The sequence below is a fragment of the Lonchura striata genome, chromosome 3 (assembly GCF_050655825.1).
Source record: "Lonchura striata isolate lonStrDom1 chromosome 3, ASM5065582v1, whole genome shotgun sequence".
Lineage (NCBI taxonomy): Eukaryota > Metazoa > Chordata > Aves > Passeriformes > Estrildidae > Lonchura > Lonchura striata.
In genome coordinates, this window is record NC_140705.1 from 90,770,040 (window position 1) to 90,796,370 (window position 26,331).

Sequence of the window (26,331 nt, forward strand, 5' to 3'; positions counted from 1 at the left end):
AGAACAGTGGCTGGGAATGTGAGACTGGGAGCAGAATAGCTGTGAAGAAGCTAACTGGGAATGTTAATGTGGAATGGTCAAGTAGATATTGGGCATAACTGTAAGATGAGGTTGAGTCAGCAAACTCAGGAGAGATGCAGAGTAATGGCAGAAATATAAATTAACATCAGATTCTTCTTAAGAGTAGCTCACTGCCACATGTCCAATTCTTTGTGAAATTTGGCTACTTCCTTTCTTGCTCAAATGGAAGCTCTAACTGAGCCCTTTCTGAAATTTTAGTCCTCTTGATGGGTTGAATTCTTTTGAAGTAGTGGATGGGATCAAAATGCTGTAATTTTTTCTGAGTCTGAATTGTTTCCTTGGCAGCAGCCATCCTTTGGGGCATTGCTGACTTGCTTTATTCCCTCCCATCCTGCTGGTCCCCTGCCTTTCTGTATTAATATTTTCTTGTTTGTAACTTATTTTAAGGACTGCTTTGGGCTGTCATTTGGTTCCCATCTTAGAGGATCAATGCTGTTCAGTTCATCCAAATATAAAAACCTATATATTTTTTTGGCCTTTCCTCTTTGTTTTGTTTTGTTTTGGTTTTTTTTCCCTGTGTGAAGAATCCAAGAGATCTCATCACACTGGTCCCCCACAGCAACATTCTGTGTCTACAGCAGGAGAGAGGCGATTGGAGACAAAACCCAAATAAACCCAACAAAGCAAGAAAAAAATCCTCTGCCCCCAAACCTTGCAGATTTTCAGAACTGTTTGTCTTGAGACTGTGTAGATAAGAGAGGAAGGGCACTTTTTATTAAAGGAAGGAAATTTTGGTTTGGGTGACTAAAATAATGCCAAAGAAAGCAGATGAAAGGGTAAACAGAAGAAAAAAAGAATAGGTGCCATTGACATGGAGGACTAACATATCCTGGGAATAGGAGGTGCTTGGTAGAAACAAACACAGAATGTGAGAAAAATGGAGAAAAAATAATTCTCCCTCGAGCCTGATGATCCTTCCAGTCTGTCAGCTGCCTTTCAGAAAATCCTTAAGGATTTTGGTACCTAAATTTAAGGCTGGATTTTCAGCATTACTTCCCTAGCATCCCGGGTTTGCCCCCATGGCAGCTTCCATGGATGGCTCAGCAGCAGTGACTGGACATGAAACAACTTCAGACCAAGTTATGTCATCCAGCTCCCCCAGGCTCCTGTTCATGTCAGATGAGGCAAGAGAAGGTAGGATTTAAAAGCTGTAGCTCTTTGTGGGTGACACCAGCACCAAAAACAACACTTTCAGAAGACCTCGGTCTGCTAATGGGGGACAAACCTTATGAAAATAATCTTTAAATTAGACCTGACCTGTTTGAAAGTAGCTGGTCAGGATCTTGTTGAATTTGTGTATTTGAAGACTGGTCTCAGCAGGTTATAGGTTCATGGACACCTTCTCACAGTGCAGATATTCAGTGATGTTTGTTGAAACCAGTGTTCTTTATAGGCTCAGTGTTCCGAGCCGTGTGTTTTTATGTACCAGGCTTTTGTCTGTAGCTCCTTGGACATATTTTGGCTTTTTTCTGGGACACTGACAATGTGGAAACCTGTGTTTGCTTTGTTCTCAGTTGGTGCTTCCTGGTCAACAGAAAAAAAAAGCTGCTTGTGTTAACAGCTGACAAGGTAAACTCTGTGGTACAGGGCCAGCAAGCTGAGTATTCTCCTCTCCTGAAAGGTGTGCTCCATCAAATGCTGGCTTCAGTTTTCTCACATCAATCCCTTCCTGTTCTTTTTTCAGGGAGAAGTTGTTGACTTGCACTTACGAGTTTAATTACCTCTGACAGAGGAGTTGTAGCTCTCTTTTCTTGCCAAGATGACTTTTTGCATGCGCTTTATAAACCAGAAGCTGAGCAACCCAGCTGGAGATACAGTGAATTCCTCAGGAGTGTCTGTGCCACTGCGGGGGGTGGAGGAGGCTCGAGGTAGAACACAGCCAGAGCTTGGGCTTCCTGCTGGCAATGCCTCGTTTGCAGGGGGTGTAGAAAGCTGTGGAAGGGGGAGAATGAAAGAGCAAACAGGTCTCTGGGTGAGAGATCAGAATTGAAAGGAGCAGGAAGACTCACTGCTGGATGGAGCTGGTGGCCAGAATCCACTTCCACGAGGTGCAGATTCATCTTCCCTGTGATTCAATCCCCATGTTTGGATGGAAATCTGGAGTAGAGAATGGAGTAGAGAAATCTGAACACAGTGTTCAACAAAACCCTCTTCTTCCTGCAAAATTCCTTTTAATGGGGTAAACAGCAAACACAAGTCAGTTGTTTCTTTGGTGCATGTCTAATGCTCTGCCTTCCAGAGAGCCTTTCCATGCTTGTGGTAGCAGGTATAACTTATTCTTAGCTATGGAAACTCAGAATTGGGAGGCTGATGTCACCATCTCTGCTGTTCTTTCTGTATTCAGTTTCCTGCTTTTTCAGATCTGTTTCCAACCTGTCTGTCTCCACATACTCCTTCCAAAAATAATTCTTTGTGATCTGACAGGCACATAGGGACCTGAAAAAGAAAGTAAGCTGAGGATGACTGGAGGTGCTGATGAAAGGCAATCAGCTGGAGAGAGCAAAGCATCAGATGTGATCTGTCTGGCATGTGCCTAATTATCCTGTGCCTTCAGGCATGCAGCCGGGCAAAAGCCGGGAAGTTCACTGAGAAAGTTCATTTCTCTGTGCTGCTTTTCACACATAAGGGAAAAAAAAGTGAAAAAAAAAAAGTTTCTTAGGATAAGTAACAGGACCATAAGAGGCAATGTAGAAAGGAAAAAGGCTTGACTGGTGTAGTGAAGCATATAATGAGGTATTTAGAGCTGTGGAAAGTTGACAAAGCACTAGACCAAGATGAATTGCATCCCCCAAGTACACGGGAGATGGACAAGGAGCTAGAGCAGCTTCCTTGAATGAGCTTCCACAAGTAACCCTCAGTACTGTTTTTGTCCTTTTGCAGTGTAGAGCTTCCATAGGGCTGGAGGGGGGCTGGTATTATGCGCACAGTTTACAAGGAAAACAAGAAGGAATAAAAATAATATAGATGGCTTTGCTAACAATGAGGAAATCTAGGGAAGGAGGACATAGCTTCAAGTCGGTGGTGAGATTTATTTGCTGGGAGTGGTAGAGCTGCTGTAGAAGTAGCTATAAAGTCAACATTTAAGCAAAAAATATTTTCTTTCCCAGTCTATATCCAATTGGCAGCAATTAAATGAGCATCCCTTAATGTGTGTCCTTCTGAGGAGGGTCTGTCCTGCAGCATGTTTGTGTTGGACACAGCCAAAGACAGCACTGAACCAAATAACAGTCCTGTCCATCCTTTCAGCTTTTCCTGACATGCCTTTGGTCTGATGCAGCCCTCCCTTCCTCCCATCACCTGGCCATTATTTAGTGTAAAAACAAGAAAAGCTGTAAAGCAAACTGGTGGAGATTTATCTGGGGATTCTGCCACTTGCTGCCCTTAAGTGATGGTAAGAAGAGAACCCAGAAATCCATTGTTGTAGCCAGAATCCCAGTTTGTGTACCTGTTAAAATGCATAATTTGCAGAACTTGTGTTGAAAAAGTTGCTTTTCCTTCTTGTAAATGAGTACCTGAAACTAATAATGTCCTTCTGCTTGGAAAACTAGGCATTTTCTTCAGCTTTTCTTTTTAAATGCTGTGTTTAATTTATTTACATTGGTAAAATGATCAGTGCTTTCAGTGACACTGGAAGCCTGCACTGCCCTGGAGTTCTCTGCACATATCCCATGAATTCACATGAATTCTGTCAGTACCTGCTGAGGTTTTTTTTTTTTTCTAATTTTACATGATTAATTTAGTTTGAAGTTAACCCTGAAAAAAAGAGTAAGGAAAATATGCAGCTATTTCCCACTGACATAAGGCATTTCAATATGAAACTTGTTGTGTATTCACAGTTGTGTATTCTTTTCTTCTGACCTGATTTGAGTGATTTTTGATGTGCTAAATTTGTCCTAGGACTGCTCTGAACGCAGCAGACACTTGTGTGAGGCAGGAGGAGCAGAGGGCTTTGCATTCTGACATTACAGAAGCTTGATTCAGGTTCATTAGGATGAATGGAAAGCCTGCCATAGATTTCAGTGGAGTTGAATCAGGCTCATATCCTCAATCTAATGAACAACATTATCCACATGACTCTCATTAGCTCTGTTTGCAAAACAGACAGCAAGATATGACTCTGGATTTCTTCTGAGACATACGACAATGATGATGATGATTATCTTGTAGAACAGACAGAACCTTGTGTTTAGAAGAGAATCACTGCCTGAATTTGTCCCTATTGCACCTGCTTTTTTCTGTGCTCAGGCTTTTTTCTGTGGTGAAGTGGATCTTTGGGGTAGCTGCTCTGGAGCACCCTGTGAAAATACAGATGTTGAGCAGCTGCTGGAGCCGTGGCTTTGGGGGATCAGCACATCTCCCTGGCTGTGCAGGGGTTGTGGTAAAAGGCAAATGAGTCACCTGTCAGAATTTATTTTTAAGGTTTTCTTATCAGGAGAGTGACCAATGTGTGCACTTTTGGGAAAGCTACTGCAATACTTCATTGTGATGTCTGGTTGGCAGTAGGAAATCTCATTTCCTTGCACCTTTTTTTAACCTTGAAAACTAATTTACAAATTGTGGCTCGCAACAGGAGGGCAAAATGCCAAGGCATAATCGACTGACACAAAAGAAATTAAGTTTGGGCAGGCAGTGTAAGAACCTGATGCTGTTGAAGTCAGTGGTATAATTCCTGTTGTTATTTTACCTTTGGTGTCACTGATTTTTTTCAGATGTTCATAGATCCTCTGAAGCTTAAACCTCATCATACTTGGCATTTTGTTAAAAGTCCAGATTTCTGCAGTCCTGTCATGACATAACAGATGTTTTGCTTGTTTTGAGAGAGGAATTTTCTTGCTCTTGTAGGTGAAAATTTTAAAGTAGTGGAAAAAATGGATCAAGAAAAAAGCCTAAATGCATGATTTAAAGAATTTCATAACATAAGCTTGTTTAAGTTTGTTTGTTGTCATTTTGGATCACTGGATGCAACTATAAAATACAAGGTGTCATGTACATGATGTGTCTGTTGTGTGTACGCACATGCCCTGAATGTGTTTGTTTTGGTGATGTGGTGAATGCTCAAACCAGCATTATTTTCTCCAGGTAATCGAAATTATATTCTGGAAAATTTAGGTGTGACTTGCCAACTTTAAATAGCAAACTACAATTCAAACAACATTTAATATCTTTTGAAGATGGCAGAATCTGTCAACACTGTAGGTCTGCAGATACACACACATGCAAAAGCCTCTCTCAGCTATTTTTTTGTTGTTGATGGATCTCTTAAGTATCACAGCAACTCTCAATTTATTTCTGCAAAGGGAGGAGATACATGGGCTGCATATTCCCGTTTGTTATTTTGAAGTGGCCAAACGTTCTCTTTAAAGGTGATACACTTTAAGGAATTTTATGCTTGTGTTGTTTTTTTTTTAAAGTTTATTTCCTCTGGGGCTAGTGTTTGCTTGACTTTGCGTCTTCTGGTGTGTGTGTGTGTGAGGAGGAGTGGAGGGGGGTTGTTTATTTTTGTTTTTTACCACAAAAAGAAATAACTTCCTCTTCTCCCTTGTGGCTAAACAAGCCTTCAAAGTCTAGAAGGAGTTGAAGCTGATGGTCCTTGACATACACCCTTGGTTTAAACAAACTAAAAAGTAAGTTTCCATATATATTTTTAAACACATGTGCAATTTAAAATTATCCCCAAATAATTTTGGCTTGCTTGGTTGTGGGAAGACGAAGTTTCCTTTTTTCTTAGATCCCAAGTACAGACACATTCTGCTTCTTGCTGTAAGTTACTAAAGACAATTTTTGTGAGTCAAGACATATTATTTCTGCAAGATAGCAGCTGGATGTAAATGAGCTGCTTTAGAAAGGCAGAAAGGAGAAAAGAGAGTTAATTTTTTTATTATAGAAAGTGTTCATCAGCATTACAAGTGAATGTCTCAATAACTTCATTTTTAAGTAAAGTCTGCTTGTGCCTTGCCCTATCCATTTTCCAAGTGAATGTTCTGAAATCGGTTGCATTTTCTTCTTGCTCCAAACTTCCCCCAGAGTAGAACCTATGGGAGAAGGCAGGTTTGGTCTTCCAAAATGTCTTATATATCTTGTCTCTTCTCCATGTTCCAGTTAGTCAAAGCTGTGCTTTGCTAACCTTGTTGTGTAACCATGACTCTTGAATAAACCTCAGGCACTTCATTATAGCTAGAGCAACCATCCTGAGCCTGAAATCACAGCATGTTTGGGATTGCACGAGGAAGGAGATGTTATTTGCAGAAAGGGTAATTTGGGGAAATCCTACCTTGCACAGATGACTCCAGCCCAGGCTCTGTACAGCCAAAATTGCTGGCAGAGAACTTCACTGTGATGTATAGAGTAATGATATGAGGGCTGCCAGCAAATTTGTTTGGCTGCTGCAGCTATGTCTCCACCTGCATCTGGATGGCCAGACTTCCAGTCCTGTGAAATATGTGAATTAAGCACCTTCCCTTAAACCCTGCAGGCAGCATCTGGATCCACCAGCCAGGGCTGTGGGGACAGAGGATGTGTGTGAGCAGGAATAGCTCAGGGAAGAAGAGATCCCATGCTAGCAAGTCAGGCAGCACTGGGAAGTGTGTGTTTGTCTTCTGGTTATCCCTTTGTGTTGTCAAGGTGACTTTCACAAGAGGTCACGAGATCACCTTTGTAAATGCACAAAGAACTCAGAGTAGACAAATGGTGGTTTGGCAGAGTTAGAAGATGGTGAGCCTGAGGAGGGGATGCCAAAACACAGGAGTCTTTGGAGGAATAAGAGGAAAGGATGGAGGAGAGAAAATCAAATATGAGCAGTTCTGCCAGTGGCAGTATGGGCAGCATCTCAGGAGGCAGAGCTGGCAGGGCTGCTGGAGCTGGATAAGGAATTTAGTCTTTTGGACCCTTAGCATTTTCTCACTATTCAGCCTTTCTGCAATAAGTCTAGAAGTATTTTAGCATTTCTTGGTGTCTTGTGGGTTTTTTTTTTAAATTTTGTTTTTTTGGGGGGTTTGTTTGTTTGTTTGTTTTTGATTGTTTTTTTTTTTGGGGGGGGGGGGGGTTATACTTCTTCTCTGCAAACAGCAAAATTTAAATGAAAGGAAATGGTGGGATTTGTTGGCTCAGCATGACAAGAGTCTGCTCAAATGCTTGCCACCCTGGATTGTGTGGAATTTTAATTTCTCCCATGGAGTGGAACTGAACTCATCAGGTTATGTTGCCTGTGGAGGCAGGGACAAGGGCTGGTGGGTGATCTCAGCCAAGCTCAAAGCAGAACTGGCAGTCTGTGGGTGTGCAGCCGCTCCTTTCCCAGCCTGGAGTAGGTGTCTTGCAGCCTGGTTTAGTGGGAACATCAACCTGGTTCTGCCATGGCTGCAGGAGCTTCTCAGACATGGCATCGAGGAGACACATGTGAGCAGAGGATGAGAACAATTCCCTCCATCATTTGTTCGGCTTAGGAGAAGCAGAAGTGGCACAGGGTTTGTTGAGGGATCACTGCACAAGTCCATTATTGTGCTTGCTGAGGAGTGTTTTTTTTCTCAAATTTTCCTTCCTATAATCCCTTCATAGACAGTGCATGAGACACTGAACTCTGCTGCCTCTTGATTCTGGTCAGGTTATTTGTATTGGTGTGTCAGTCTACACTGTTTTTGCTCAAGGATTGCAAATCAGGTATTGGGCAATGCCTGATCCCTCATCTTTCATAGGGGTGTGCAAAGGAAAGTGTTGAGAGGTTTTAGGAGTTATATTTTGCTTTTTGTTAGAGTTGCACTTCAGGACAGAATGCATGCTGTTGTACTATATTTAGCACAAGGTACAAATTATATTGCTAAAGCTTTTTTTTTTTTTGGCCTGCCATTGTTCATTTAGACTAATTTGGCTGGCTTAGAAAGTTGTTTTAAGTGCAGCTCTGCTAAAGCTCCCATGTCCTCCAAGAGTCCTAACAGAGTTGGTAATTCAGACAAGCTCATGTCTCAGGGGAATCCTCCATTAGCTAATCCTCCATTAGCACTGCTAGTGCTTATACCATTTATTCCAGGGGGAATGGAGCAACTCCCACACTCCGTGCATTTGCAAATTCCAGCCTGCAGCTTCCTCTTATTACTCACTAGAAGATGCTCACATAAAGGAGCCTGAAAGCAAAGGAGGGACATCAAGATGTGGTTACCTGCAAAGAGCCCTGAAAACAAGCACAGACACTGAGTGTATTTTATGTCATGTACTTGATACTGACGCTCCTGTGGCGCCCCCCTGCCTCTCCCTTCTACCTTTCCATAGAAAATATCTTGGCTGTCCCAGGAGCAGAAGACAGAAGCTTAGATATAGCTGGATACTAAACTGATATCTGCCTTCTGCTAATCAGAGGGGATGTTCAGGACTTCTGGCCATTAGATGATTTTGTCACATGATAAATTTAATCAGTTTACAGTAGGTTTATTGCCCTCTTGAAATATCACATCAAAAAGTTATCTGAAAGAAATTCCACAATCTGCTCAGCTGAACTGAATGAAGCTGAGTTTTACTTCTGAACTGTAACTTCTGTGGGCAGCAGGTCTGTGCTTACACCAGGTCCTGTCCACCAGCCCTGTCACCCTGGTGTGGAAGGTGGGATTTTTGTTTAAAGCATGGGTCTAGAGGACTCCAGTTATGTTGTGAGTTTTAGCCCTAACCAGGATCTGTGTTGTGGGGTGGTAGAAGTGGGATTTTCCAGTGCAGGTCCAAGCAGCTGCTGCTCACTACAGATCAGGAAAACAAAGGGTGTTGAATTACAGAAAGAAACGTGAACAAAGAGGGGTTTTGGTAGAGTGTTTTTAGCTTACCATATACTTTCTGTTTAGAGAGATGCATTGCAGAGTGCTGTTAGGAATGTAATTTCATACCGGTATTATTTTCCTCCTGTATCTTCCATCTGTATCACTTACTAAATGCATTTTGAATAATTATATGGCAAAGTCTATCTGGACTTGACAATTAGGCAGCGATACTACAGCGGAAACACACACACACAAAAGCATAATTATAAATAATGGATATTGACTGGATCTGCCAAAAGTTGCAATAAAAAAGCCTTGCCTTAGGTCAATTGTTCCTGGCATATGGATGGAAAAAGGAACCCAGCAGTGTATGTTATAGCATAAGCTGCTGTACATCAACATTTGCCAGCCAGCCTTTTTCTTCCTGTTTGTTTTTGACTTCTTATGGAGTTCATATCTATCACAAAGATAGATAACAAGGTGTTGAAAACATTCAGCGCTTCTGTACTGCCTGCTTGTATTGGTTTCTTCTTTTGTTTTTGTTGGGTTTTTTTGGGGGGGTTTTTTGGGGTTGTTTTTTTTTTTTGCTTGTTTTTTTTTTTTTTTTATTTCATGAAGAGTAAGGTAATAGAGATTGGTAATAGAATAGGTAACCAAGCTGACACTTGCTGGTCATCCTTCTCCTGAAAATCAGAGCTTTGTTGTGACTGTTGTTTATCAGGACTTGTGTGTCACCCAGAAGGGTGAATAGGAAGGAGCCCTTCTCCATGGATCTGTGGAGTTCTTTAGGGCAGGGACAATTTCCCCTTCACATCCATAACTCTGTGTGGTCCCACAGCCGGTCCTTTTCCACAAGCTGCATCCCAAAGACCTGACTGCTCTCAGCAGCTTGCTGGGGCTGAATTGCACTGTGGAATCAGAAATTTCCTAATGAGGGGCTATCCTGTAATGTCAACTGGGAATTAGCCTTTGGGTTCTGGTCAGACTCTTGACATAGTCAAAGAAGAACAAAACTCAGAGGAGTCTTGCTGGCTGTGCAGCCTGGGCTGTGGATTAAGGCCATAATGAACTACAGGAGGTTTTGCAATTGTTTATGCCAAACCTTGGAGAATAAGTGTGAAATTAAGATTGTGGTCTGATTTATATATATAATTTCTGTGATGTGCTCCTGTGATGCTGCAGAGCCAATTATAGATAACTATAAATATGCCATTGGGAGTCTTTTAAACATTTATTTTAGCACTTTTGAGGAAGCCAGTACTAAGTTTAATAGACTGTGGTGAATTATTGACTGAACAAATTATAATCATAGACCAGAGTATGGTATTGACATTAGAGATTGTATGGCCATCTTTAGGAGTCATTACAGAATTTAATTCGGGGCATGCTGAACTTTGAGATTTACACTGGGTGGGATATTGACTGCATAATGTGAGAGACATATGTTAACCTGCATGCATAGCAGACCACTGTTAACATGTCTAACATCAATGCCATAGAGATGACATAATAAATTCAAATCAGATTTTTTTTTCCCTATCCCTTTATGCTCAGGGAGCTGCACAAGCATATGTAGGAAGGTCTGTAGTGAGTGGCAGCTACTGCCATAGAAAGACATTCATTTCCCTATCAGGTATCAGAAGCAAGTTTTGACCTTTTTTTTTTTTTTTTTGTGTGTGTGTTTGTTTCTTTGGTTTTTTGGCTTTTTTGTTGTTGTTTTTATTTTTTAATTTTTTTTCTTTTTTCTTTTTAAAATAACCAAAAGCATTCTGGAAACTAATTTTAGGATTGAAAGAGAAGAGAAACAGGGACTTGCTCCATGCACATCTAAAGGGAGAAGTGATGATTCTGCACAGGGCACGTTTTATTACCAAGTGGGGGTTGGTTCCTGGGCTTGTAAAGCAGTAAAAGGCACCAGATGTGTTTCTTTCCCTGTCCTCTGAAGCTCCCTAAAGGCTCGTGGTGCTGCTGGGAGTCCCTACAGGAATGACCCATGGAGCCAAGTGCAGGTACTCAGCGTGTGCAGCTGATGCCATCTGTGCTTCCCTTACCCATACAGTGGGGTTTTGTACAGGACAGCTCAGGAGCAATCCCTGCATTCTGTCCTGAAGGGAAACTCACTCTGCAGCAGCTTCCAGAGACACAAACACTCTGAGACAGCCCTGAGGAGCATTTCTGTATTCCAGGGAAACTTCAAGAGGGTTTATGTAGCCAAAGTAAATGTTAACTCTGCCTATTTCCAAAGTTTCCTTTATAAATCCATTTTGGAAATAGTTTTTCCTGTTTCTTCATAGTGTCTGGTGTTTAGCTTGCCTTGGATTCTGATGGAGCATGAAACTCCTTCAGAAACCAAATCAATGAAACAGTAGTGGACATTGAGATCTATTCCCTACATTGCTGAGGTTTCCTTGGGATTTATTGCTGGGGGAAAAGACAATGTGCAGATTCCTGTCCCTGTGTGGCAATTGCAGAAGAAACAAACGTCTTCAATATTTCTGAAGCTAAACAGAGTCGATATACCCAGCCTGCTTCTTTAATTATGAATTTTGGAGCGGGAGACACTATATGCCATCAATGGAATAGTAATAGTACGTTATTTAGGCTTCTGCCTGATAATGGACCATTCAAACTCTTCTGAGAATCAGAGGTGAGCAATTATTTATGTGATGATCAAATGTAGATTCTATATCTGGGGCAATAAAAGTTGAGATCAGTTGATTTATTTGGTGGAGGTTGGATGTGCTGCTCAAATATTGACAGGATCTTCCTGGAGCACAAATGAGTCTGTTAAAGTCGTAACAAAAGTTACACAAAATAGTGGAATAAGTATTAAAATACCAATCCTATTGGTGCTTTCCCAATGCCTGAATGTTCTGTTTTCCTCCTTCAGGGCTGTAATGACAGGGACATGCAGGATTGTGGCTACTGAGCTCTCCCATCTTGGGCATGTACTTGTTGAAGAAATTATTCTTGTGTTTAATCTGGTTTGAGGCTGTATCTTAATTTGCTTTGCCGCTGCAATATTGGCTAAGGTTTGTTTATCCATAAGAGTAATTTCAAGTTTAATATAAAACTTCATCTCCTTAATCTTTTTAATTGGTCGCATTATTCTGTTCTCCTTTAATTGAAGTGGTAAACAATCCTTTTGAAAGGTTAATGCTACCGAGAGAGACTAAGCCTCTACCAGCCGAAATAAAAACTTATCTTAAAGAACAGACACACACTGTTAGTATTTTAAGAGACTTTTCTGTACAGAAAAAGGTGAATTCAGATCTGGACTTCAGTAAAGCCAGATTTTCAGAGAAATTAAAGGTGTTTCTGCAATTTTTTTTCTGAATGGGAAATTGTAGTTGCTGTGAGAAAGGAAGTGAAAATGCCATTACAGTCATATACCCACATTTCCAAAACTGTTGATACACAGATTCGTGTTTTGAATCAGGTTTGGAAGATCCTGGAGATAATCCAGACTAAAAGAGAAATATAAAATGTTACATCATGTGTCGGGGGGGGGGAGGGCGGGGGGGGGGAATTTTCTTTGTTACAGAAGAGGCAATTTTTGTAACAGGAATATATGTAAAGGTGTGAAAGAAAGTAAGAAAGTGTGTCACAAGTCCCTGTGTTTATTTACTTGCTTTTAAGAGAATTGCACAGTTTCTGCCAGTTTTATGTTTGCCCATTATTAAGTAGAACATGTTTGTTGTGGTCACTCTTGACACTTTTGTGAGATGCTTTGTGAATTGTCATGTAAAATATCCTGCAAAAAACAGAAGGTAGTGAACTGTGACTTACAATTAGACTTTGCTTATCCTGGGGAAGGATAATGAGAACCTGAGAGACTGGTTTAACTGGAGAAAATATTTTTTATTGCTTGCACAGACCAGGAGATACATGCCTAAAAACTTGTGTCCCTATACACATCCCAATCCATGTTTAATCCTGTAATTCTCATACAGGACCTTGGGCTCACAAACAGCAGTAGGAAAAAAATCACCAAGTAGAACCCCAAATATCATAATTGTCATTATAAGGCTGCAAGGGTTGACCACAAACCACACAGACATGACCTTCTAGCAAGTTCCTGCTTATTTGCTCTCTCCCTGACCACGTGTCTTTTACAGGGCTTAGCTGTCCCCCAGGTTCTAATTATGAGTGCCTTGTGTCATCACTTCTCCTGTCCTGATTTACAGCCAGCCCAGCTGTGTGTAGTGGGAGGGATTTGTGAGGGTGGCAAGCTGCAGTTAAATTCTTATCAGTGAAATCCTGATCTGACATGTCCATGGACTAAAATCATGGTGATGCCACTGACCCCAGCCTCTACCCAAGCACTGTTCTCCTTGTTCTCCTAAGTAGATTTGTTGTCTCATTGTTGCTTTTCAAATCATCATTTTTCTGGGAGGAAAAAACCAAAAAGTTGCTTTCCTAATTTTCGTCTGTTTACTTTCCTTAACTTGAATGGTCTCTTTGAAGATGTTGACATGTTGACAAAAATAGCTGTTTCTCAATCTACGTAATTACAGAAAAAACATTTCTTTTTCTAAGCATGAGAGTCTTTCTTTCCCCCCAGCTATCCTGCTTTTTATTCATTAAATAATAGCACTTTTTGGTGTTATTCTGGAGGCAGCCTAGTCTGCTCTGAAAGATGTGCTAAATCATACCCTTGATTCCTAATGATAATTTCATTACACGTGAAATCTTATTTAGAAAGAAACAAGACACTTGTTAAGACATTACTTAAACTGAAAGCTTAACTACTTAGAAATTGTGAACTGCTAGATTAAGCATTTAATTTCCCTTATGCATTTTGAGAATAACAGCATGCATCTATATTCTGAGTTTTTAAGTTCATTGTGTGTGAAAGGAGATGTTTCAGTAGCCTGTCCAAACTTGGCTGTGTTTTCACAGATGTGGTAGTGACAACCTTACTGACTGTTGAAATCCAAAGGTATTTTTTCCAAGTAGGAAGGCATTAGATCCTCCCAGTTACAAGATGTAGATGGTATTTTAGAGCATGCATGAACCATTTCCTAAAGCATTTCTGACTCCCATTCATCTCTTTCACTATGATGTGCCTGATTTCAGAAATTGCAGCTTCATTTGAGGAAATTGGTGAAATCACCTTGGCTGCTACATGAAGAATAATAATAACCAACCCACCCCAGCCCAGGCAATCATCTAGTAGGATTATTTTATGCTGAATGGTTCAAGTCTGGAAAAGAAATACAGAGCTGACATCCAGGTCATGTCAGGGAGAGCACTGGAAAAGCAAGACATTTTTTCTGGCAGTATGAGATACAAATGGATTCAAATCAGTGTGTTTGGGTGTCAAATGCCCTTCAGGCTTGCAGGTTGGTTGTGCTGTGAAAAATGCCCTTGATGTTTTTAAAAATTATGGTTCACAGAGGCTTGGGGGACCTGCAAAGTATTTGGGTCCTCTCCTCCTTTAGCATTTCCCTGCCGGGATTGAGTCCTTCAATACTTTCCTTAAGTCATGTTTCAGTCACCTTCAAGAACATGAACTTCCTTTTGCAAAGTCAAGAAGTCTTGGTGTGCTGCTGCTGGGGGAAAGGTAATTGGAATAATTACGCTCCAGACATTTCTGGGGGAGAAAATGGCAACTGCAGTCAAACAAGCTGCTAAATAAACATCATTAGACAGCAGGACTAGCCTTGGGTTTGCTGCCTTGCTTTTAGTTCCACATAGTAGGAGAAAATATAAACAGGAAAGAGCCAAAGAGTGCCCTGATAGGAGAGGAAAATATCTTCTTGTGTCTGTGCTGCCAACAAGGCACATTTAGCAAAAAATCCCTGTCTTGTAACAGCTCCAGTGTTGGATTCAGGGAAGGAATAAAATGCAAAGTTTGGAGTATGCTGAGCGTAATGCAACTATTGGCACACTTCAGGTGTAGGCTAAAGTGAGTCCCTGTTAAGAAAAGTGTCTTCTTCGGTTTGATGAAGGATAAGAAGAGCTAATCATCCATCTTTACAGGTATTTTGCTGAATTACAACTTGGTTCTCTTCTGTGTACATGCCTTTGATGCTCCGAGCAGCTGGCTCCTGCAGGAGAGAGTAGCTGGTAATTGAGGCTTGAGTGTGGTGTAGGGCAAAATATTTTGGGAAACGTGGCTTGGCAAGAATTCAAGGTCTTCCAGCAAGCTGCCATTGACTTCATCTCTGTTGTGTTTGCAGAATGACCCGTATTTCCTCATTCAGTGTAAATTCCAATTTCAGGCACAGCTGCCAAGACAAAAAGAATCTGAGGCATGCACATGCAAATACTTCAATAAAAATAATTTCCTAGCTCTATATAGAGATTTATAAAATAATAGTGAAGAATATTATGCATTCAGATTAATAGCAGATTAATGTAAATTAAATCTGTAGAGATTCACCCACTGATTCTGGTCTGGGGATTCTTTTTCTTTTTTGCTTTGATTTTTAAGATGCACTTATCCATAAACCGTGACAGCATGTAAAAATAAGAATGATTACAGCTTGTAAAGAATAAATTAGCAATAAATTCTTACTCCCCTCTAATTAATTCCCTAATAAACACCGAACAAGTAACTGTTTTAAACTCACTTATATTTACAAGGTAAGCAGCAAATTGAGGTAATAAGGGAAATTAAAGTGTGGCAGCAGCAGGTGAAGTGAAAGGGGCTGTGGGAGGACGGAATGAGAGTTTGTGCCTCAGCACAAGGAGAAGAGCATGGAAAATTGTTGCTCAGCTCCTGCACCTAGGGACTGTGCATTTTGAAGAAGCAATATAGGATTCCCCTCAGAACAAACCAATGCTTCCTTACAGAGCTGTTGTGCCCTCACCTGCAGGTTTCTCATAATCTTTGGTGTGTGTGGACACCTTCAGCTGATGCTCTTTGTGTGCTTCATCCTCCCTAAGAGCAGCCCGCAGTCGAGGATCTGGCTGGGAAAAGCTTTTCCCTCTGTTTATGCAGTTTTGCTACCTTTTTCTGAGGTTCATATAAGAAGCCTGGAAGTATAAATCTCCCCTGAAATTTCTGGAGTATCAACACTTGCCAGATAGGTCACTTACAAGTTAGCATTTAATGAATTACTCTCTGAACTATCCAATGGTAACTTTGTAGATAAAGCTGCCTGGTGGTTGGAGTGGTGAGAATGCAAAGATTTAGCTATAAATAAATACAGTCCCTTTAGATCACTGCTGTAGAAAAACATTTTCTGTGCTCTATGTTTATGGATATTGTGTAGTGCATGTATTAGTATTCAGAAACACATCTCAAACCCCTTTTTGAAAGTGATTTTTGCTTTCAAATTCTAAAGAAAAATAGTCCTAATTTTGCCCACACTTATTAGAATCCATATAACTCAATACTTATTTCTTTCTAGATTGAATAGCTCTTCTTCCTCTCAGCTGATTACACAATGCATGCATTTATAGACAATAATCATCCCCCTCTTAGCTGTCTGGTGGAAGCCAAGCTCTCTGAGTCTCTTCTAAAAAGAACCTACGCTGGCTTCTGTGATCACTTCTGGAATCTTCTCTAGCTCCTACAGGTTAAATTCACCTCAGAGTACTGGTGAAGTTTGGCATGATGACTTGCCAATTCCAGCTCAGGTCATGAATCAGAATTCAGGCAGAGACGATATTCAAAGCTTCCAGTGTGAAGAAAAAAGAAAAATTCGAAGTTTAGGTATGATCTGTCCAGCAAGCTCATGCTGTCTCTTATTATTTTGTTGTTTTACCTTAATGTGATTAATACTCCTTTTATCATCTCATCCAATGCTTTCCTATCAGAATAATGTGCATACAGCTGCTGAGGTTATTTCTCCTCCCTTTTCTGAAATTGTAGATGTTTTAGTTCTTTCCAGTTTCCAGATTTTGCAGGTTTTCAGCTGCTGTTGTTAGTGCTCAAGCAGCATGTTATAGCTGGAGTCTCCAATTGGAATTGTGCCTGGACTGTGGATTTTCCAGTTAAGTAACACATGCCAGGGCTGTAGCTAGAGGAGCTGGCAGGGATGTACATTCTGCTTCCATACAGTTTTTAGTTGATTCTCTTTATCCTTGCATGGAAGTGGCAGGCATGTAAGTAGGGCATGGATTGCTGTGTTTGTGCCTTAATATTAAAAACCCCTGTATTCTGTGGGGAGCAGAGGAACTCCAAGGTCCTAATCTTCCAATTGTGTTACATTTAGATCTGTAAAAAGCATTTATAGTTTTAATACAAGCAAGCCAAATGCTCTGTGCTGTTGACATGAATGTGCAGTCTCCAAACCCCTCCACAAAACCCAACTAGTCAGAAGAACTACTCCGGAGCAGTGGAGTTCTGCCAAAAACACCCTTACTTGCTGAAGTAGCTTCCAAAATCAAACAGCCAGAGCCACTAATTTGTTGATATCTGTTTAGAGGCGTCAAATTTATGCTGCATACATTAAAAAGGGGCTTTTCTAAAGTTCAAAAGCCTTGAATCTCATTCAGTCTTGGAAAAACCTTTTGCTGATGGACAGATTTTCTCGAGGAGGAGATGCACTGTCACGTGTGGTAGAGCAAGAGTTGTGCAGTGGTTTTCCACTGGTGGGGTGAAAGTCTCTTCTCCTGTTGTTCACTGTTTGGGGCACTCTGTTGAAAATAATACATTTTACTTGCTTCAAAGGTTAAAACATAATCATCAAGTGGGAAATAATGGCATGAGAACATCACCCCCAAAATATGATAGATTCCCTTCCTGGGCAGGCATTTAATCATCATAATCATGCATGTTTTGAGTTGTGATTTGAAAAAAAAAATTCTTAATAGAAATATTGCTATTTTGTTTTTAATATACTGCTTAAACTTCAATTCACTTTACTCTTCCTTGTGACTCTAAAGCTACAAATTGGCAGGTTATTCTCAGTTATGTGAATAAAAATCAGTCAAGTACCATTATGAAGGCTGCCTACAAGGTGCTTTTGTACTTTCTTCTGGAACAGGTCCTCTCCCAGCTCTTTTAATTTCTGAGTATGGCTGCACTTCATGAATTCTCCTTTTGCTCCTGTTCTTCCCTGCCTGTGTGAGTGGGATGAGCAATGGTGAGAGAGAAATTTTAGCAGATCCAAACCAGTTCCAACCAGGTACATTCAAGGTGTTCCTGTCCATACAATTTCCACTGCATTGCTTCAACAAATCCAAGTTTATTGGATGATAAACTTCTGGGTTGGAGTGTTCTTGTGGTGGAGCCTTTCCTGGAAAGAGAGAGCACTGGCACTGGTGGGATTAGGGTAGGGAGGTTCTTCTCCAGCTTTGCCATTGTTTGCCTCTCTCCTGCTGGGGGTCACTTCACAAACCCATTGCTCCTTTCATTCACTGATTGTCTTGTGTGTTGAGGCTGTAGGATTAAGGATTGTGGCTTGGTTTTTTGGAGTATGTACTGACACTGACTGACGAAGGAAGTGTTTTATATACAAAACTGAGCTTATACCCTGTCAACACTGGTGACTTTGGACTGGACTGTAGCATCAGTTGGCTGAGACTGATGAATGGCTGAAGTCTTGCCTGGTATGGCAATTTCCACTTATTCCAGTGCACTGCTTCTAACACCAGGGATGATGGCTGATCATAGCACACTGAGTCTTCCCTGTGTCCTTTGCCTATTTGTGATGGTCAGTGCTGGGAAGAAGGCAGGCAGCAAATCTTTGCTGTGTTCTTCTACTTCCAGTTTCTTTGCACTAAGATTTGTATTGTTAAATCTTTGTGTCTGTTCCTAGACTGCTCAGCCACAGCATCTGTAAATCCAAGTAAATGAAATTTTCCTTTCGTGAAGCATCAAAGAACTCTATGCATAACTGCAGAAGAATTGTTTCGCTTTCATTATTAAAAGGGCACTTAGAATGAAAATTCCCTCTCATTTTTGTCCTAATAGCTCAATGTTTTATGCTTTATATAAACTGCAGATCATTTTCCCTGTACTAGAAAATATTGCTGTTCTTACAACTCCAGGGATACATTGAGAGATTCTGTGTTAAGATAGCTAAAACTTCTCAGTTTGGGACTTGTTTTTTCTATAGGAATGCTTCCTGTAAGGGCCTTGCAGGAGAGATGTCATGCAACTCTGCTTGGAGGTTCTTCCTGAAATGCCAGGAAACTTTTCAAGATGTTTAGAGCTCATTCCCAGAGCAGTTGAGTCAAATAATAAATGCTGGTTCTTGCCTTGCTGAGGTCCCTCAAGTCTTTTTGAATAAAGAATTATAGTGACTGCCCAGTAAAGATTAGCACAAGTTCAAATTTACAGAAAATACATTTTGGGTATTAAGAGATTATTCTGTTCTCATTCTTCAAGTGATATTTTGAAAAATTTCCATTCTCTGTGATACCGAACCCATGGTTCTGCCAGTTGTTCAGTAAGGCTAGTCCAGGCCTAGGGAGCCATGTGGTCAAACCAGGGTTTAAAGCCCATCTCTTTTTGTTTTCCAAGCTGCTGTTCTGTATAAGAGGAGTACATCTCTGCCCTTTCTCCATCACTCCCTGCCTCAGGAGATGTCCCCTGCCACCGCAGGTAACAGAGCAAATGGCAGCAATGCCTCCCCAGCTCCATGGGGAGCTGCTGATGGCACATAGTCCCCTCTTCTGGATCCTGCTCTCTGGGGCTTTGGAAATTTCCGGGAGTGTGTAGTGTACCGTGCCCAGCCTTGCACTCGCAATGGGCCTGACGTGGATGAGGCTACGGTGATTTTCTGCCAGTGCTCGTTGGCCAGAAATAAAATGCTTGAAAAGAAGTGCTTTTGAATAAAGTAGTGGAGGCAGCAGTGTTTGCTGTGTTTCCCCTCATGAACAGCTGTGCCTCTCATCCAAATTTTCATTTAATGTGCCAGGGTGGTGGATTTGTTTTGGGCTTTGGATTTTGTAATAGATGTTTAGAATGCAGAGAATTCAGAAGCCACTTTAACCAAGTTAAAATTTTGTGAGTTTAATTGACCCTTGAGATGTCAGTGGCTGCTCTAGGAGTAAGAGCCTTTGTTCCATCATTTGAGTGCCTCGCTACTGCTTTTTTCATCACCTGCAAGGAGCTAGAAGGTAGTCTGGTTGCTTTGGGCAGGCTACCTAATTTTTAATTTTTTTCTTTGAGAAGAGTGTGTGGGAAGGAGACAAAGTACTTTGAACTTGTGAAGGACAACTGTGCAGCAAAAGACTGCTGTTGTTGAGGAGAGCTCTCCTGTTGATGTGAGGTGTACGTGCTGCTCTGCTGCTGCCTTATTGACACAGCCCATAATTTTAATGCCTGATAATTGAATTGTGTGCTGCCAGGAGGAAGTATGGAGAAAACTTCTTCAGGGACTGTCTCTCTCTAGTGGGATGCAGCTTATAAATTACAAAATGGCACTTTTGGGGAAGCACAGCAGTACCTTAGCACAGCTCCAGTTACAGTCATTGACAACCTTGCTGCTCCTATTTGTAGCTGTCGGTGCAGGTTTCTGTTAAATCAGTCTCACCAGTCCTCCACACTTTTCCTTTGGGACGAGGAGACAAATTGCCATGTTTCATTCAATTTATTCTCATTGATAATAAGGAAAAATAGGTATGTTCTGAGCAGGGGAATGATATGTGACATCCCCTAGCTCTTCAAGCATCCTTTTGGAACAGGCACTAAATATTCAATCCCACTGTAGAGAAATTCATCCTGGAGTTAATCCGAGTGTGGTTGATGGATCACTATCCAAATCCCTGAAACCTAAGCGAGGTATATTCCATAAATGGCTGTAAATTGATGAATTTCCATACCTATTTACCTAAGGTAGATCTTTAGCATAGCTTGGAATTTCTTTGTAACTTGGAAATTCTTCACAGCAAGAGTAGTTAGACATTGTAATGGGCTGCCCAGGGGAGGTGGTGGAGTCACCATCCCTGCACGTGCTTAAGGAAAGCCTGGACATAGCACTTGGTGCCATGGTGGTATTTGGTCAAAGGTCGGACTTGGGGATCTCAGAGGTCTTTTCCAACCTAAATTATTCTCTGATTCTGTAATTGCTCCTCATCAGATTCAAGTATTGTTCTTAATGTTTTCTTTCTGACATGTTGTTAGTCCAGCAGTCGTGTGGTTTTATTTAAAATAGCATTTTTAAAATGCTGAATAAAAATAAGTATAGCACAGAACTGCATATGTTTTTTCTTCCAGAGATATTCCATGCTTTTGTGTTCAGAGAATGATAAAACAGGGACTTTCAATATTAAAGCACTATTTCATTTTGATTAGCTATTCCCAATAGAAAGTATTGTTTGACTCTGTTTGAAGTTTGTTTCAGCAAATTGGCTTTGCCCCTTTGAAAACTGACCAGATGTTGCCATCCAGTAGCAATAAATGTTACTTGTTTAGAAAACTGGTTTAGTTTTCCGAAGTTTATTTTGCTAGCAGTGTATGAAGCAAACTTTGAAGGCAGTCTTGTGTCTTGTAGTAGACTGACTGGTAAAAGTTAGAAGAATTAGATAAGCTTTCAGGCACACAATTTCTTCTTCAGATTTGAAACTGTGAAGCCACAGGTTTTCCAGCTAAGTGGAAAATGAGTTTACAGAGGTTAATTGGTTAGACTTTCTCCCTAAGTGGCACTGGCTGAGAGCTGTGCCATACACTGGGAAAAAAGAACATCCAGCCAGAAGGGACATGAAAACAGAGGTTGAACAGTTGAGGTCAGAGCAATATACCCGAGCCACAATGAGGGCTTGCAGAAGAGTGGAATTATTTTTGTTAAGGATGTCTATAAGGCAGATATCTCTCTGGACTAACCTGTGCAGCTGTTGCAATGCCCACCTACTCTTGCTGGGTCTCCTTGACACAGTTTTGGGAGATTCTGTAGTAGATCTTGCTCTCAGCCCGCCCTGCTGCTGCTGGCTCTCCAGGAGAGCTTTCCAGTGGTATCCAGGAGAATTCCTGCTTTGTAACTGGGGTTATGTCACAAGCACATTCCCAAGGCACCATGACTCAGTCGGCATCATTTTGGGCAGTTTAAAATAGAAGTGAGCCAGATCCTCAGCTGGTATAAATTGGTCTTATTATATTAAATTCAGATGGGCCTAATTACAAGTGCTCAAGCAGATACAGAGGGTTGCACAATCCATTGCTTTTGTGAGTGTGTGCACTCACAAAAGCACCCATAAAAGTGAGATTGCACAATGCAGCCCCCTCTGAACGCACTACTGTCTCGGCTGCTAATTGAAAACAAACATGGTAGAATTAATAATTCACTGCTCCAGAGTTTTTATATTATGAATGATTGGAGGGATCTACCACTTGGATTAAGAGATTTTACTCTATTGCAGGATTAAATCCCAGCAGCAATGACTGGAGGCCTCTAAACAGGGAAGAGTTGGACTTGCAGAGGGCTTGGATTTTTTCTTTCTCCCCCAGGTGCTATGACTTCCATGCCCGCTGCAACACAGAGTGCATTTTCCAAGCCTGGCTGGAGGAAGTAATTGACAAAACTCCTGTTTATTTAGGTGGAGGAGGGCTTGGGCTGTTTTGCTGCACAGGAAATGGGGCATTTCTTTAGCCAGTGCTTAAGTGTATTTTCCTTCTACAAAAGTCCCCCCACATTTTGCAATAGGGAAATAGGAAATTGTATTTCCTCTGACTTGCAAGGAAGTTGATCTCTGCCCTCTTAATTAGTTGTTTAAAAGATGAAAGCAAGTGGCTGGGGTTAGGGAATTCCAGGAGGTTTCTTTGAACCAAAGTAGTAAGAAATGGGCCGTTATGAATTTTGATTTATCCAAGCCTCACTGAACACTGCCTGTAGAGGCACTTTTATGGATGCAGGTCCTGCTCTCATCTACTTATATTAAATGATGTTGTCAAATAGGGATAGAAAGGATTCTGGGGATAGGATTACAAATCCTGTGTCCTTTGCCAGAGAGGTAACAGGGTAGGAAGGCCATGAGGTGCATGTTCAGGGATCAGGTTTTCCTACAGCCCTGGCAGCTGGGCTGAGCCAAGTAGCCCCACAAAATTCCACTTTCCCCTACTCTTAGACTGTCAGTTCTTGGATCCTCAGGTGGTCACATATTCTGCACATGGCTTGGTGGCATGCAAGCAATTTGAAAGCAGTAGTCAAAACTCCAAACCAGCCCTATACCTGGTCATCCTCGTCCATCTGGGAGGATGCAGATTTGGGCAGGGTTGTTCAGGACCTTGGGAGTGTTGGTCATTGCCTTTTCCTTTTTTTTCTCCTGTCTTTTTTAGTATGTGTTATTCCACTTAAGAGGGTCTTTTTGTGTTTGTATCACGGGAGGTCTAGCTGCACTTCTGTAAGTGACTAAATTACTAATTCTGTTTGTTGTTTTTCTCTTTTTTTAAAAACCAAAATACCAGACAAATTAAAAAAAAAGCTTTTGAAATTCATACTGTGTGGCTCAGCATCTCTGTGATCTGTAAGAGCCATTTTTCTTCAGCATATTTAATTTCCCTCATGTGTTTGCTGTTAAAGCCTTTATTTTTAGTACTTCTTAGTCCTTTCAGTTGGGGAAATCTATTTTTTATGATCTACACGTGCCTGGAACTTCTGTGGAACATTTCACCATGGGCTTCAGACCACTCTGGATGTGGGTATTATTGGTGTTGTAAATGTAACTCCTGTTTCCCACCTGAGTTCTTGCTCTGAGTGTGATAAACTCATGTGTAGCTCTGCCATATTCCATTGTTTTCATTCCTGCCAGTATCTTAATGACCTTATGGATTAACTCAAAAGGACTCAAAGCCCTCCAGTGCACTTATTTGTAATTTTTTTTAATTTAAAGTTTTACCTGCACTGTCAGAAGAGTGCTTGTGTCCATATGCCCTGAGTATCGGTGGAGTTTGGGTTATTTTCATATTTTATCACCCTGCCAATGCTTCTTTCTAATCTCTGCAAGTTTTGATACTCTTATCCTCTCTCAGGCAAGTGAGAGCAAAAAATAAACATCTCAAAAGTGCAAGTTTCCTCTAAACAAGCTCCAAGAAGAGGAGGGGAAACATATTCATGGAGCTTAGCAAGTACTAGAACAGAAGGGAATTGGGATTGCTAGGGGGGACAGAGGGAAATGTGATGAATGTGCAGTCACATAAAAACTTGTTGGTAGAGTTTTCTTAGTAGAAGACAAAGCTCTGCAAGAGCTAAGTAAGAGTGGGTTCCTTAAAGCAAAAAACAAATCAGGATCCCAAGTAACCTTTGGCAAAAGAATATGTCAATTAATTTTTCTTTTCCTTTTCTCCTTGGAAATGAAAAGAAATGGAGTAGTGGCTTTGTTCAGCACAAAGATTTCAAGTTCCCTGCACAGCATTGCAGTTACTCCTCTGGAAGACTGAAATGCTTGGAAATGGTGTGGCTGTCCCTGCAGTGTGGTCACCCTCCTCCTGGAGTGTTTCAGATCGCTGCTGGCAGCTGGGAATCACACTTCTCCAGCATCCATCCTCCTTCTAAATGCTCAAATCAGGGAAAAGGGGTTCTTCATGTCACTTGTGTGTAGGGCAGGGCAAGAATTTGCCCAACAGAAGCTGTCATGATGTGCCAGCTTTGTTGTATAACCCATAACTCAAGAATAGCGCACAAGCTCTGAAATGCCTGTCAAAAAGTGCATGTGTCTTACTGAGAAGCAATCACTAAAATTGTTGAACCTTGTTATTATTATAGATACAACACTTCTTGGGGTTTATGAGCACTTTTCAAAGTGTTCTGGCAATAATAAAGCAGGTTTTCTATTGCAGAGGCAGGGTTTTCTGTTTTTGACACTGCCTTTTGTCACACTGTGACAAGCATCAAAATGCTAAAATTGTATTAAAAGGATTGAACCAAAAGCATAGCAGCTGCTGTTGAACAATCCAGGAAATCAGCTTGACTCTTTATGGCTTCTATATAATCTATGGGTCCTAGGAGAGCTGCAGTGTTGCTGTTGGAATTGCCTGAGTGCACCTGAGCTCTCCTAGAAGCTGATCTCCATTTGGGCAACCTGATGTAGGAAGTGGGACACTGATAACACAACAAGGCTTCCTGAATAGCATAATAATTACTTGTCTTGCAATTTTTCCTTCTAGGAGACGGAGCTGCTGGATATCAGCCTTGTCAAAGATGCCAGATGTGGAAAACATGCCAGAGCTCCCAAGGTAGGAATTCTTGCTGCATGCTTTCCTGTTACATTGATGACCTGGATAAAAAATAATGGGAATTATATGCAAGAATTAAAAAGAAGAAAAAAAGTTCCCACAGTTAAAAGATGTGTTTTACCTTTTCTTAGTGTGTAACTTTTTAGTTTTTTACTTTTCTTAGTGTGTAACATTGTTTCTGTTGAGAAGTGTTGGGATTGTTGAGCTTTTGTCTCTGGATTCTGTATGTAAAATCCATCTGGAAGCTCTGCAGGAGCAAAAATCCTGGTTTGTCAAGGTACACTTAGACAAGTTCTTGGCTTCCCTGATGGCAGAGAGCTGATATTTGTTTGAGTCCATGTTGTATTTTATGCTGGTGATTTTCCTCTTTCAGTGCCTCCTGAGGCCAAGAAGGAGGATTTTAGTTTTTTTGTTTGGTTGGTTGGTTGGTTTTTTTTTTAAACTGCTATCAGAGAGGTTGGGAGATCAGCTCCCTTTGGATCTGCCCTGATGTATTGTGCATTCATTTACAGTCTCCACAGACAGTAGGCTGTAGATACAAGTTCTCTCTGGTGTTTTTGTTTGGGCAGACACAGCACATGAGAGGAAAAACCCAAGTTCTGAAAGTAAGGGAGTGCCTCAGAGCATCTCAGGAGTGATAGGGAAAAAATGAAATCTCCCAGGGCCTGGAAAGTTTGGCCTTGCTGCCTCTTAGCCCTGGTTGAACAGACCAAAAGAATGTTTCTCCTACTTTCATCTTGGGGGAGGAATATTCCTGGGTCTGGATGACCTCTCTTCCTTGCAGGCCTGGGCCCAGGCACAGGCCTAGGGGCTCCTCAGCCCCCTGAGGGCCATTAGGAATGGAAAAGGTTGTTTTTCCCTGCCAGAAAGCAGTTGTAGTTATCTCTGAACAGACTATTCATATTTGGTTTTCAAAGCTCTCCATGTAGTGCTGGCAGCATTTTAAAGGCTGAGTTATAATTGAAATGCAACAGAAGTATTTTATGACATCCACATTAATACCAAATGAGTTTCACCATGATTAATGGTTCTATGATGAATAGCAATAAAGTATTAACAATGTCTAGAACATTATTTTAAAATGCTACCTGCTTTACAGTGGACATTCATGTTCTTCTAACAAAATGTTTTTAGCTAAAATTTATGCATAGCTATTGCCTTGGTGACTTTTATTTATTGGGTTACATAAAGGCTGGTTTTGCTAGAGCACATTACAGATCTGACAGCAGTGGCATTAAATGAAGGGTAGGAGAAAATCCCAGCTCTCAGGGTGGTGAAATGCACCACCTGTGTGAATGAGCTTGCTTGTTGTCATTGATTTGTGTGTGGGCAGCAGCTAAATAGTACCTGGGCTGGCTGTTGATGGCATCTTGCAAATGGTGTGAATGAAAAGGCTGCTTTTGGGGCCACTTGTGCCAGCTGTGCTCTGATCCTGTTGTGGGG

General features: G+C 41.2%; 1 protein-coding gene across 4 annotated transcripts in view; it reads left to right on the top strand.

Annotated features, from left to right (window-relative positions):
- The window catches only part of PLCB1 (phospholipase C beta 1), a 343,204-nt gene that overhangs the window by 71,270 nt on the left and 245,603 nt on the right, over positions 1-26,331 (top strand). For all 4 annotated transcript variants that reach the window (XM_021540293.3, XM_085577017.1, XM_021540294.4 and 1 more), the window contains exon 3: positions 24,820-24,888. In XM_021540293.3, the coding sequence (XP_021395968.1) occupies positions 24,820-24,888 (69 nt within the window). The remainder of the gene's footprint in view (positions 1-24,819; positions 24,889-26,331) is intronic.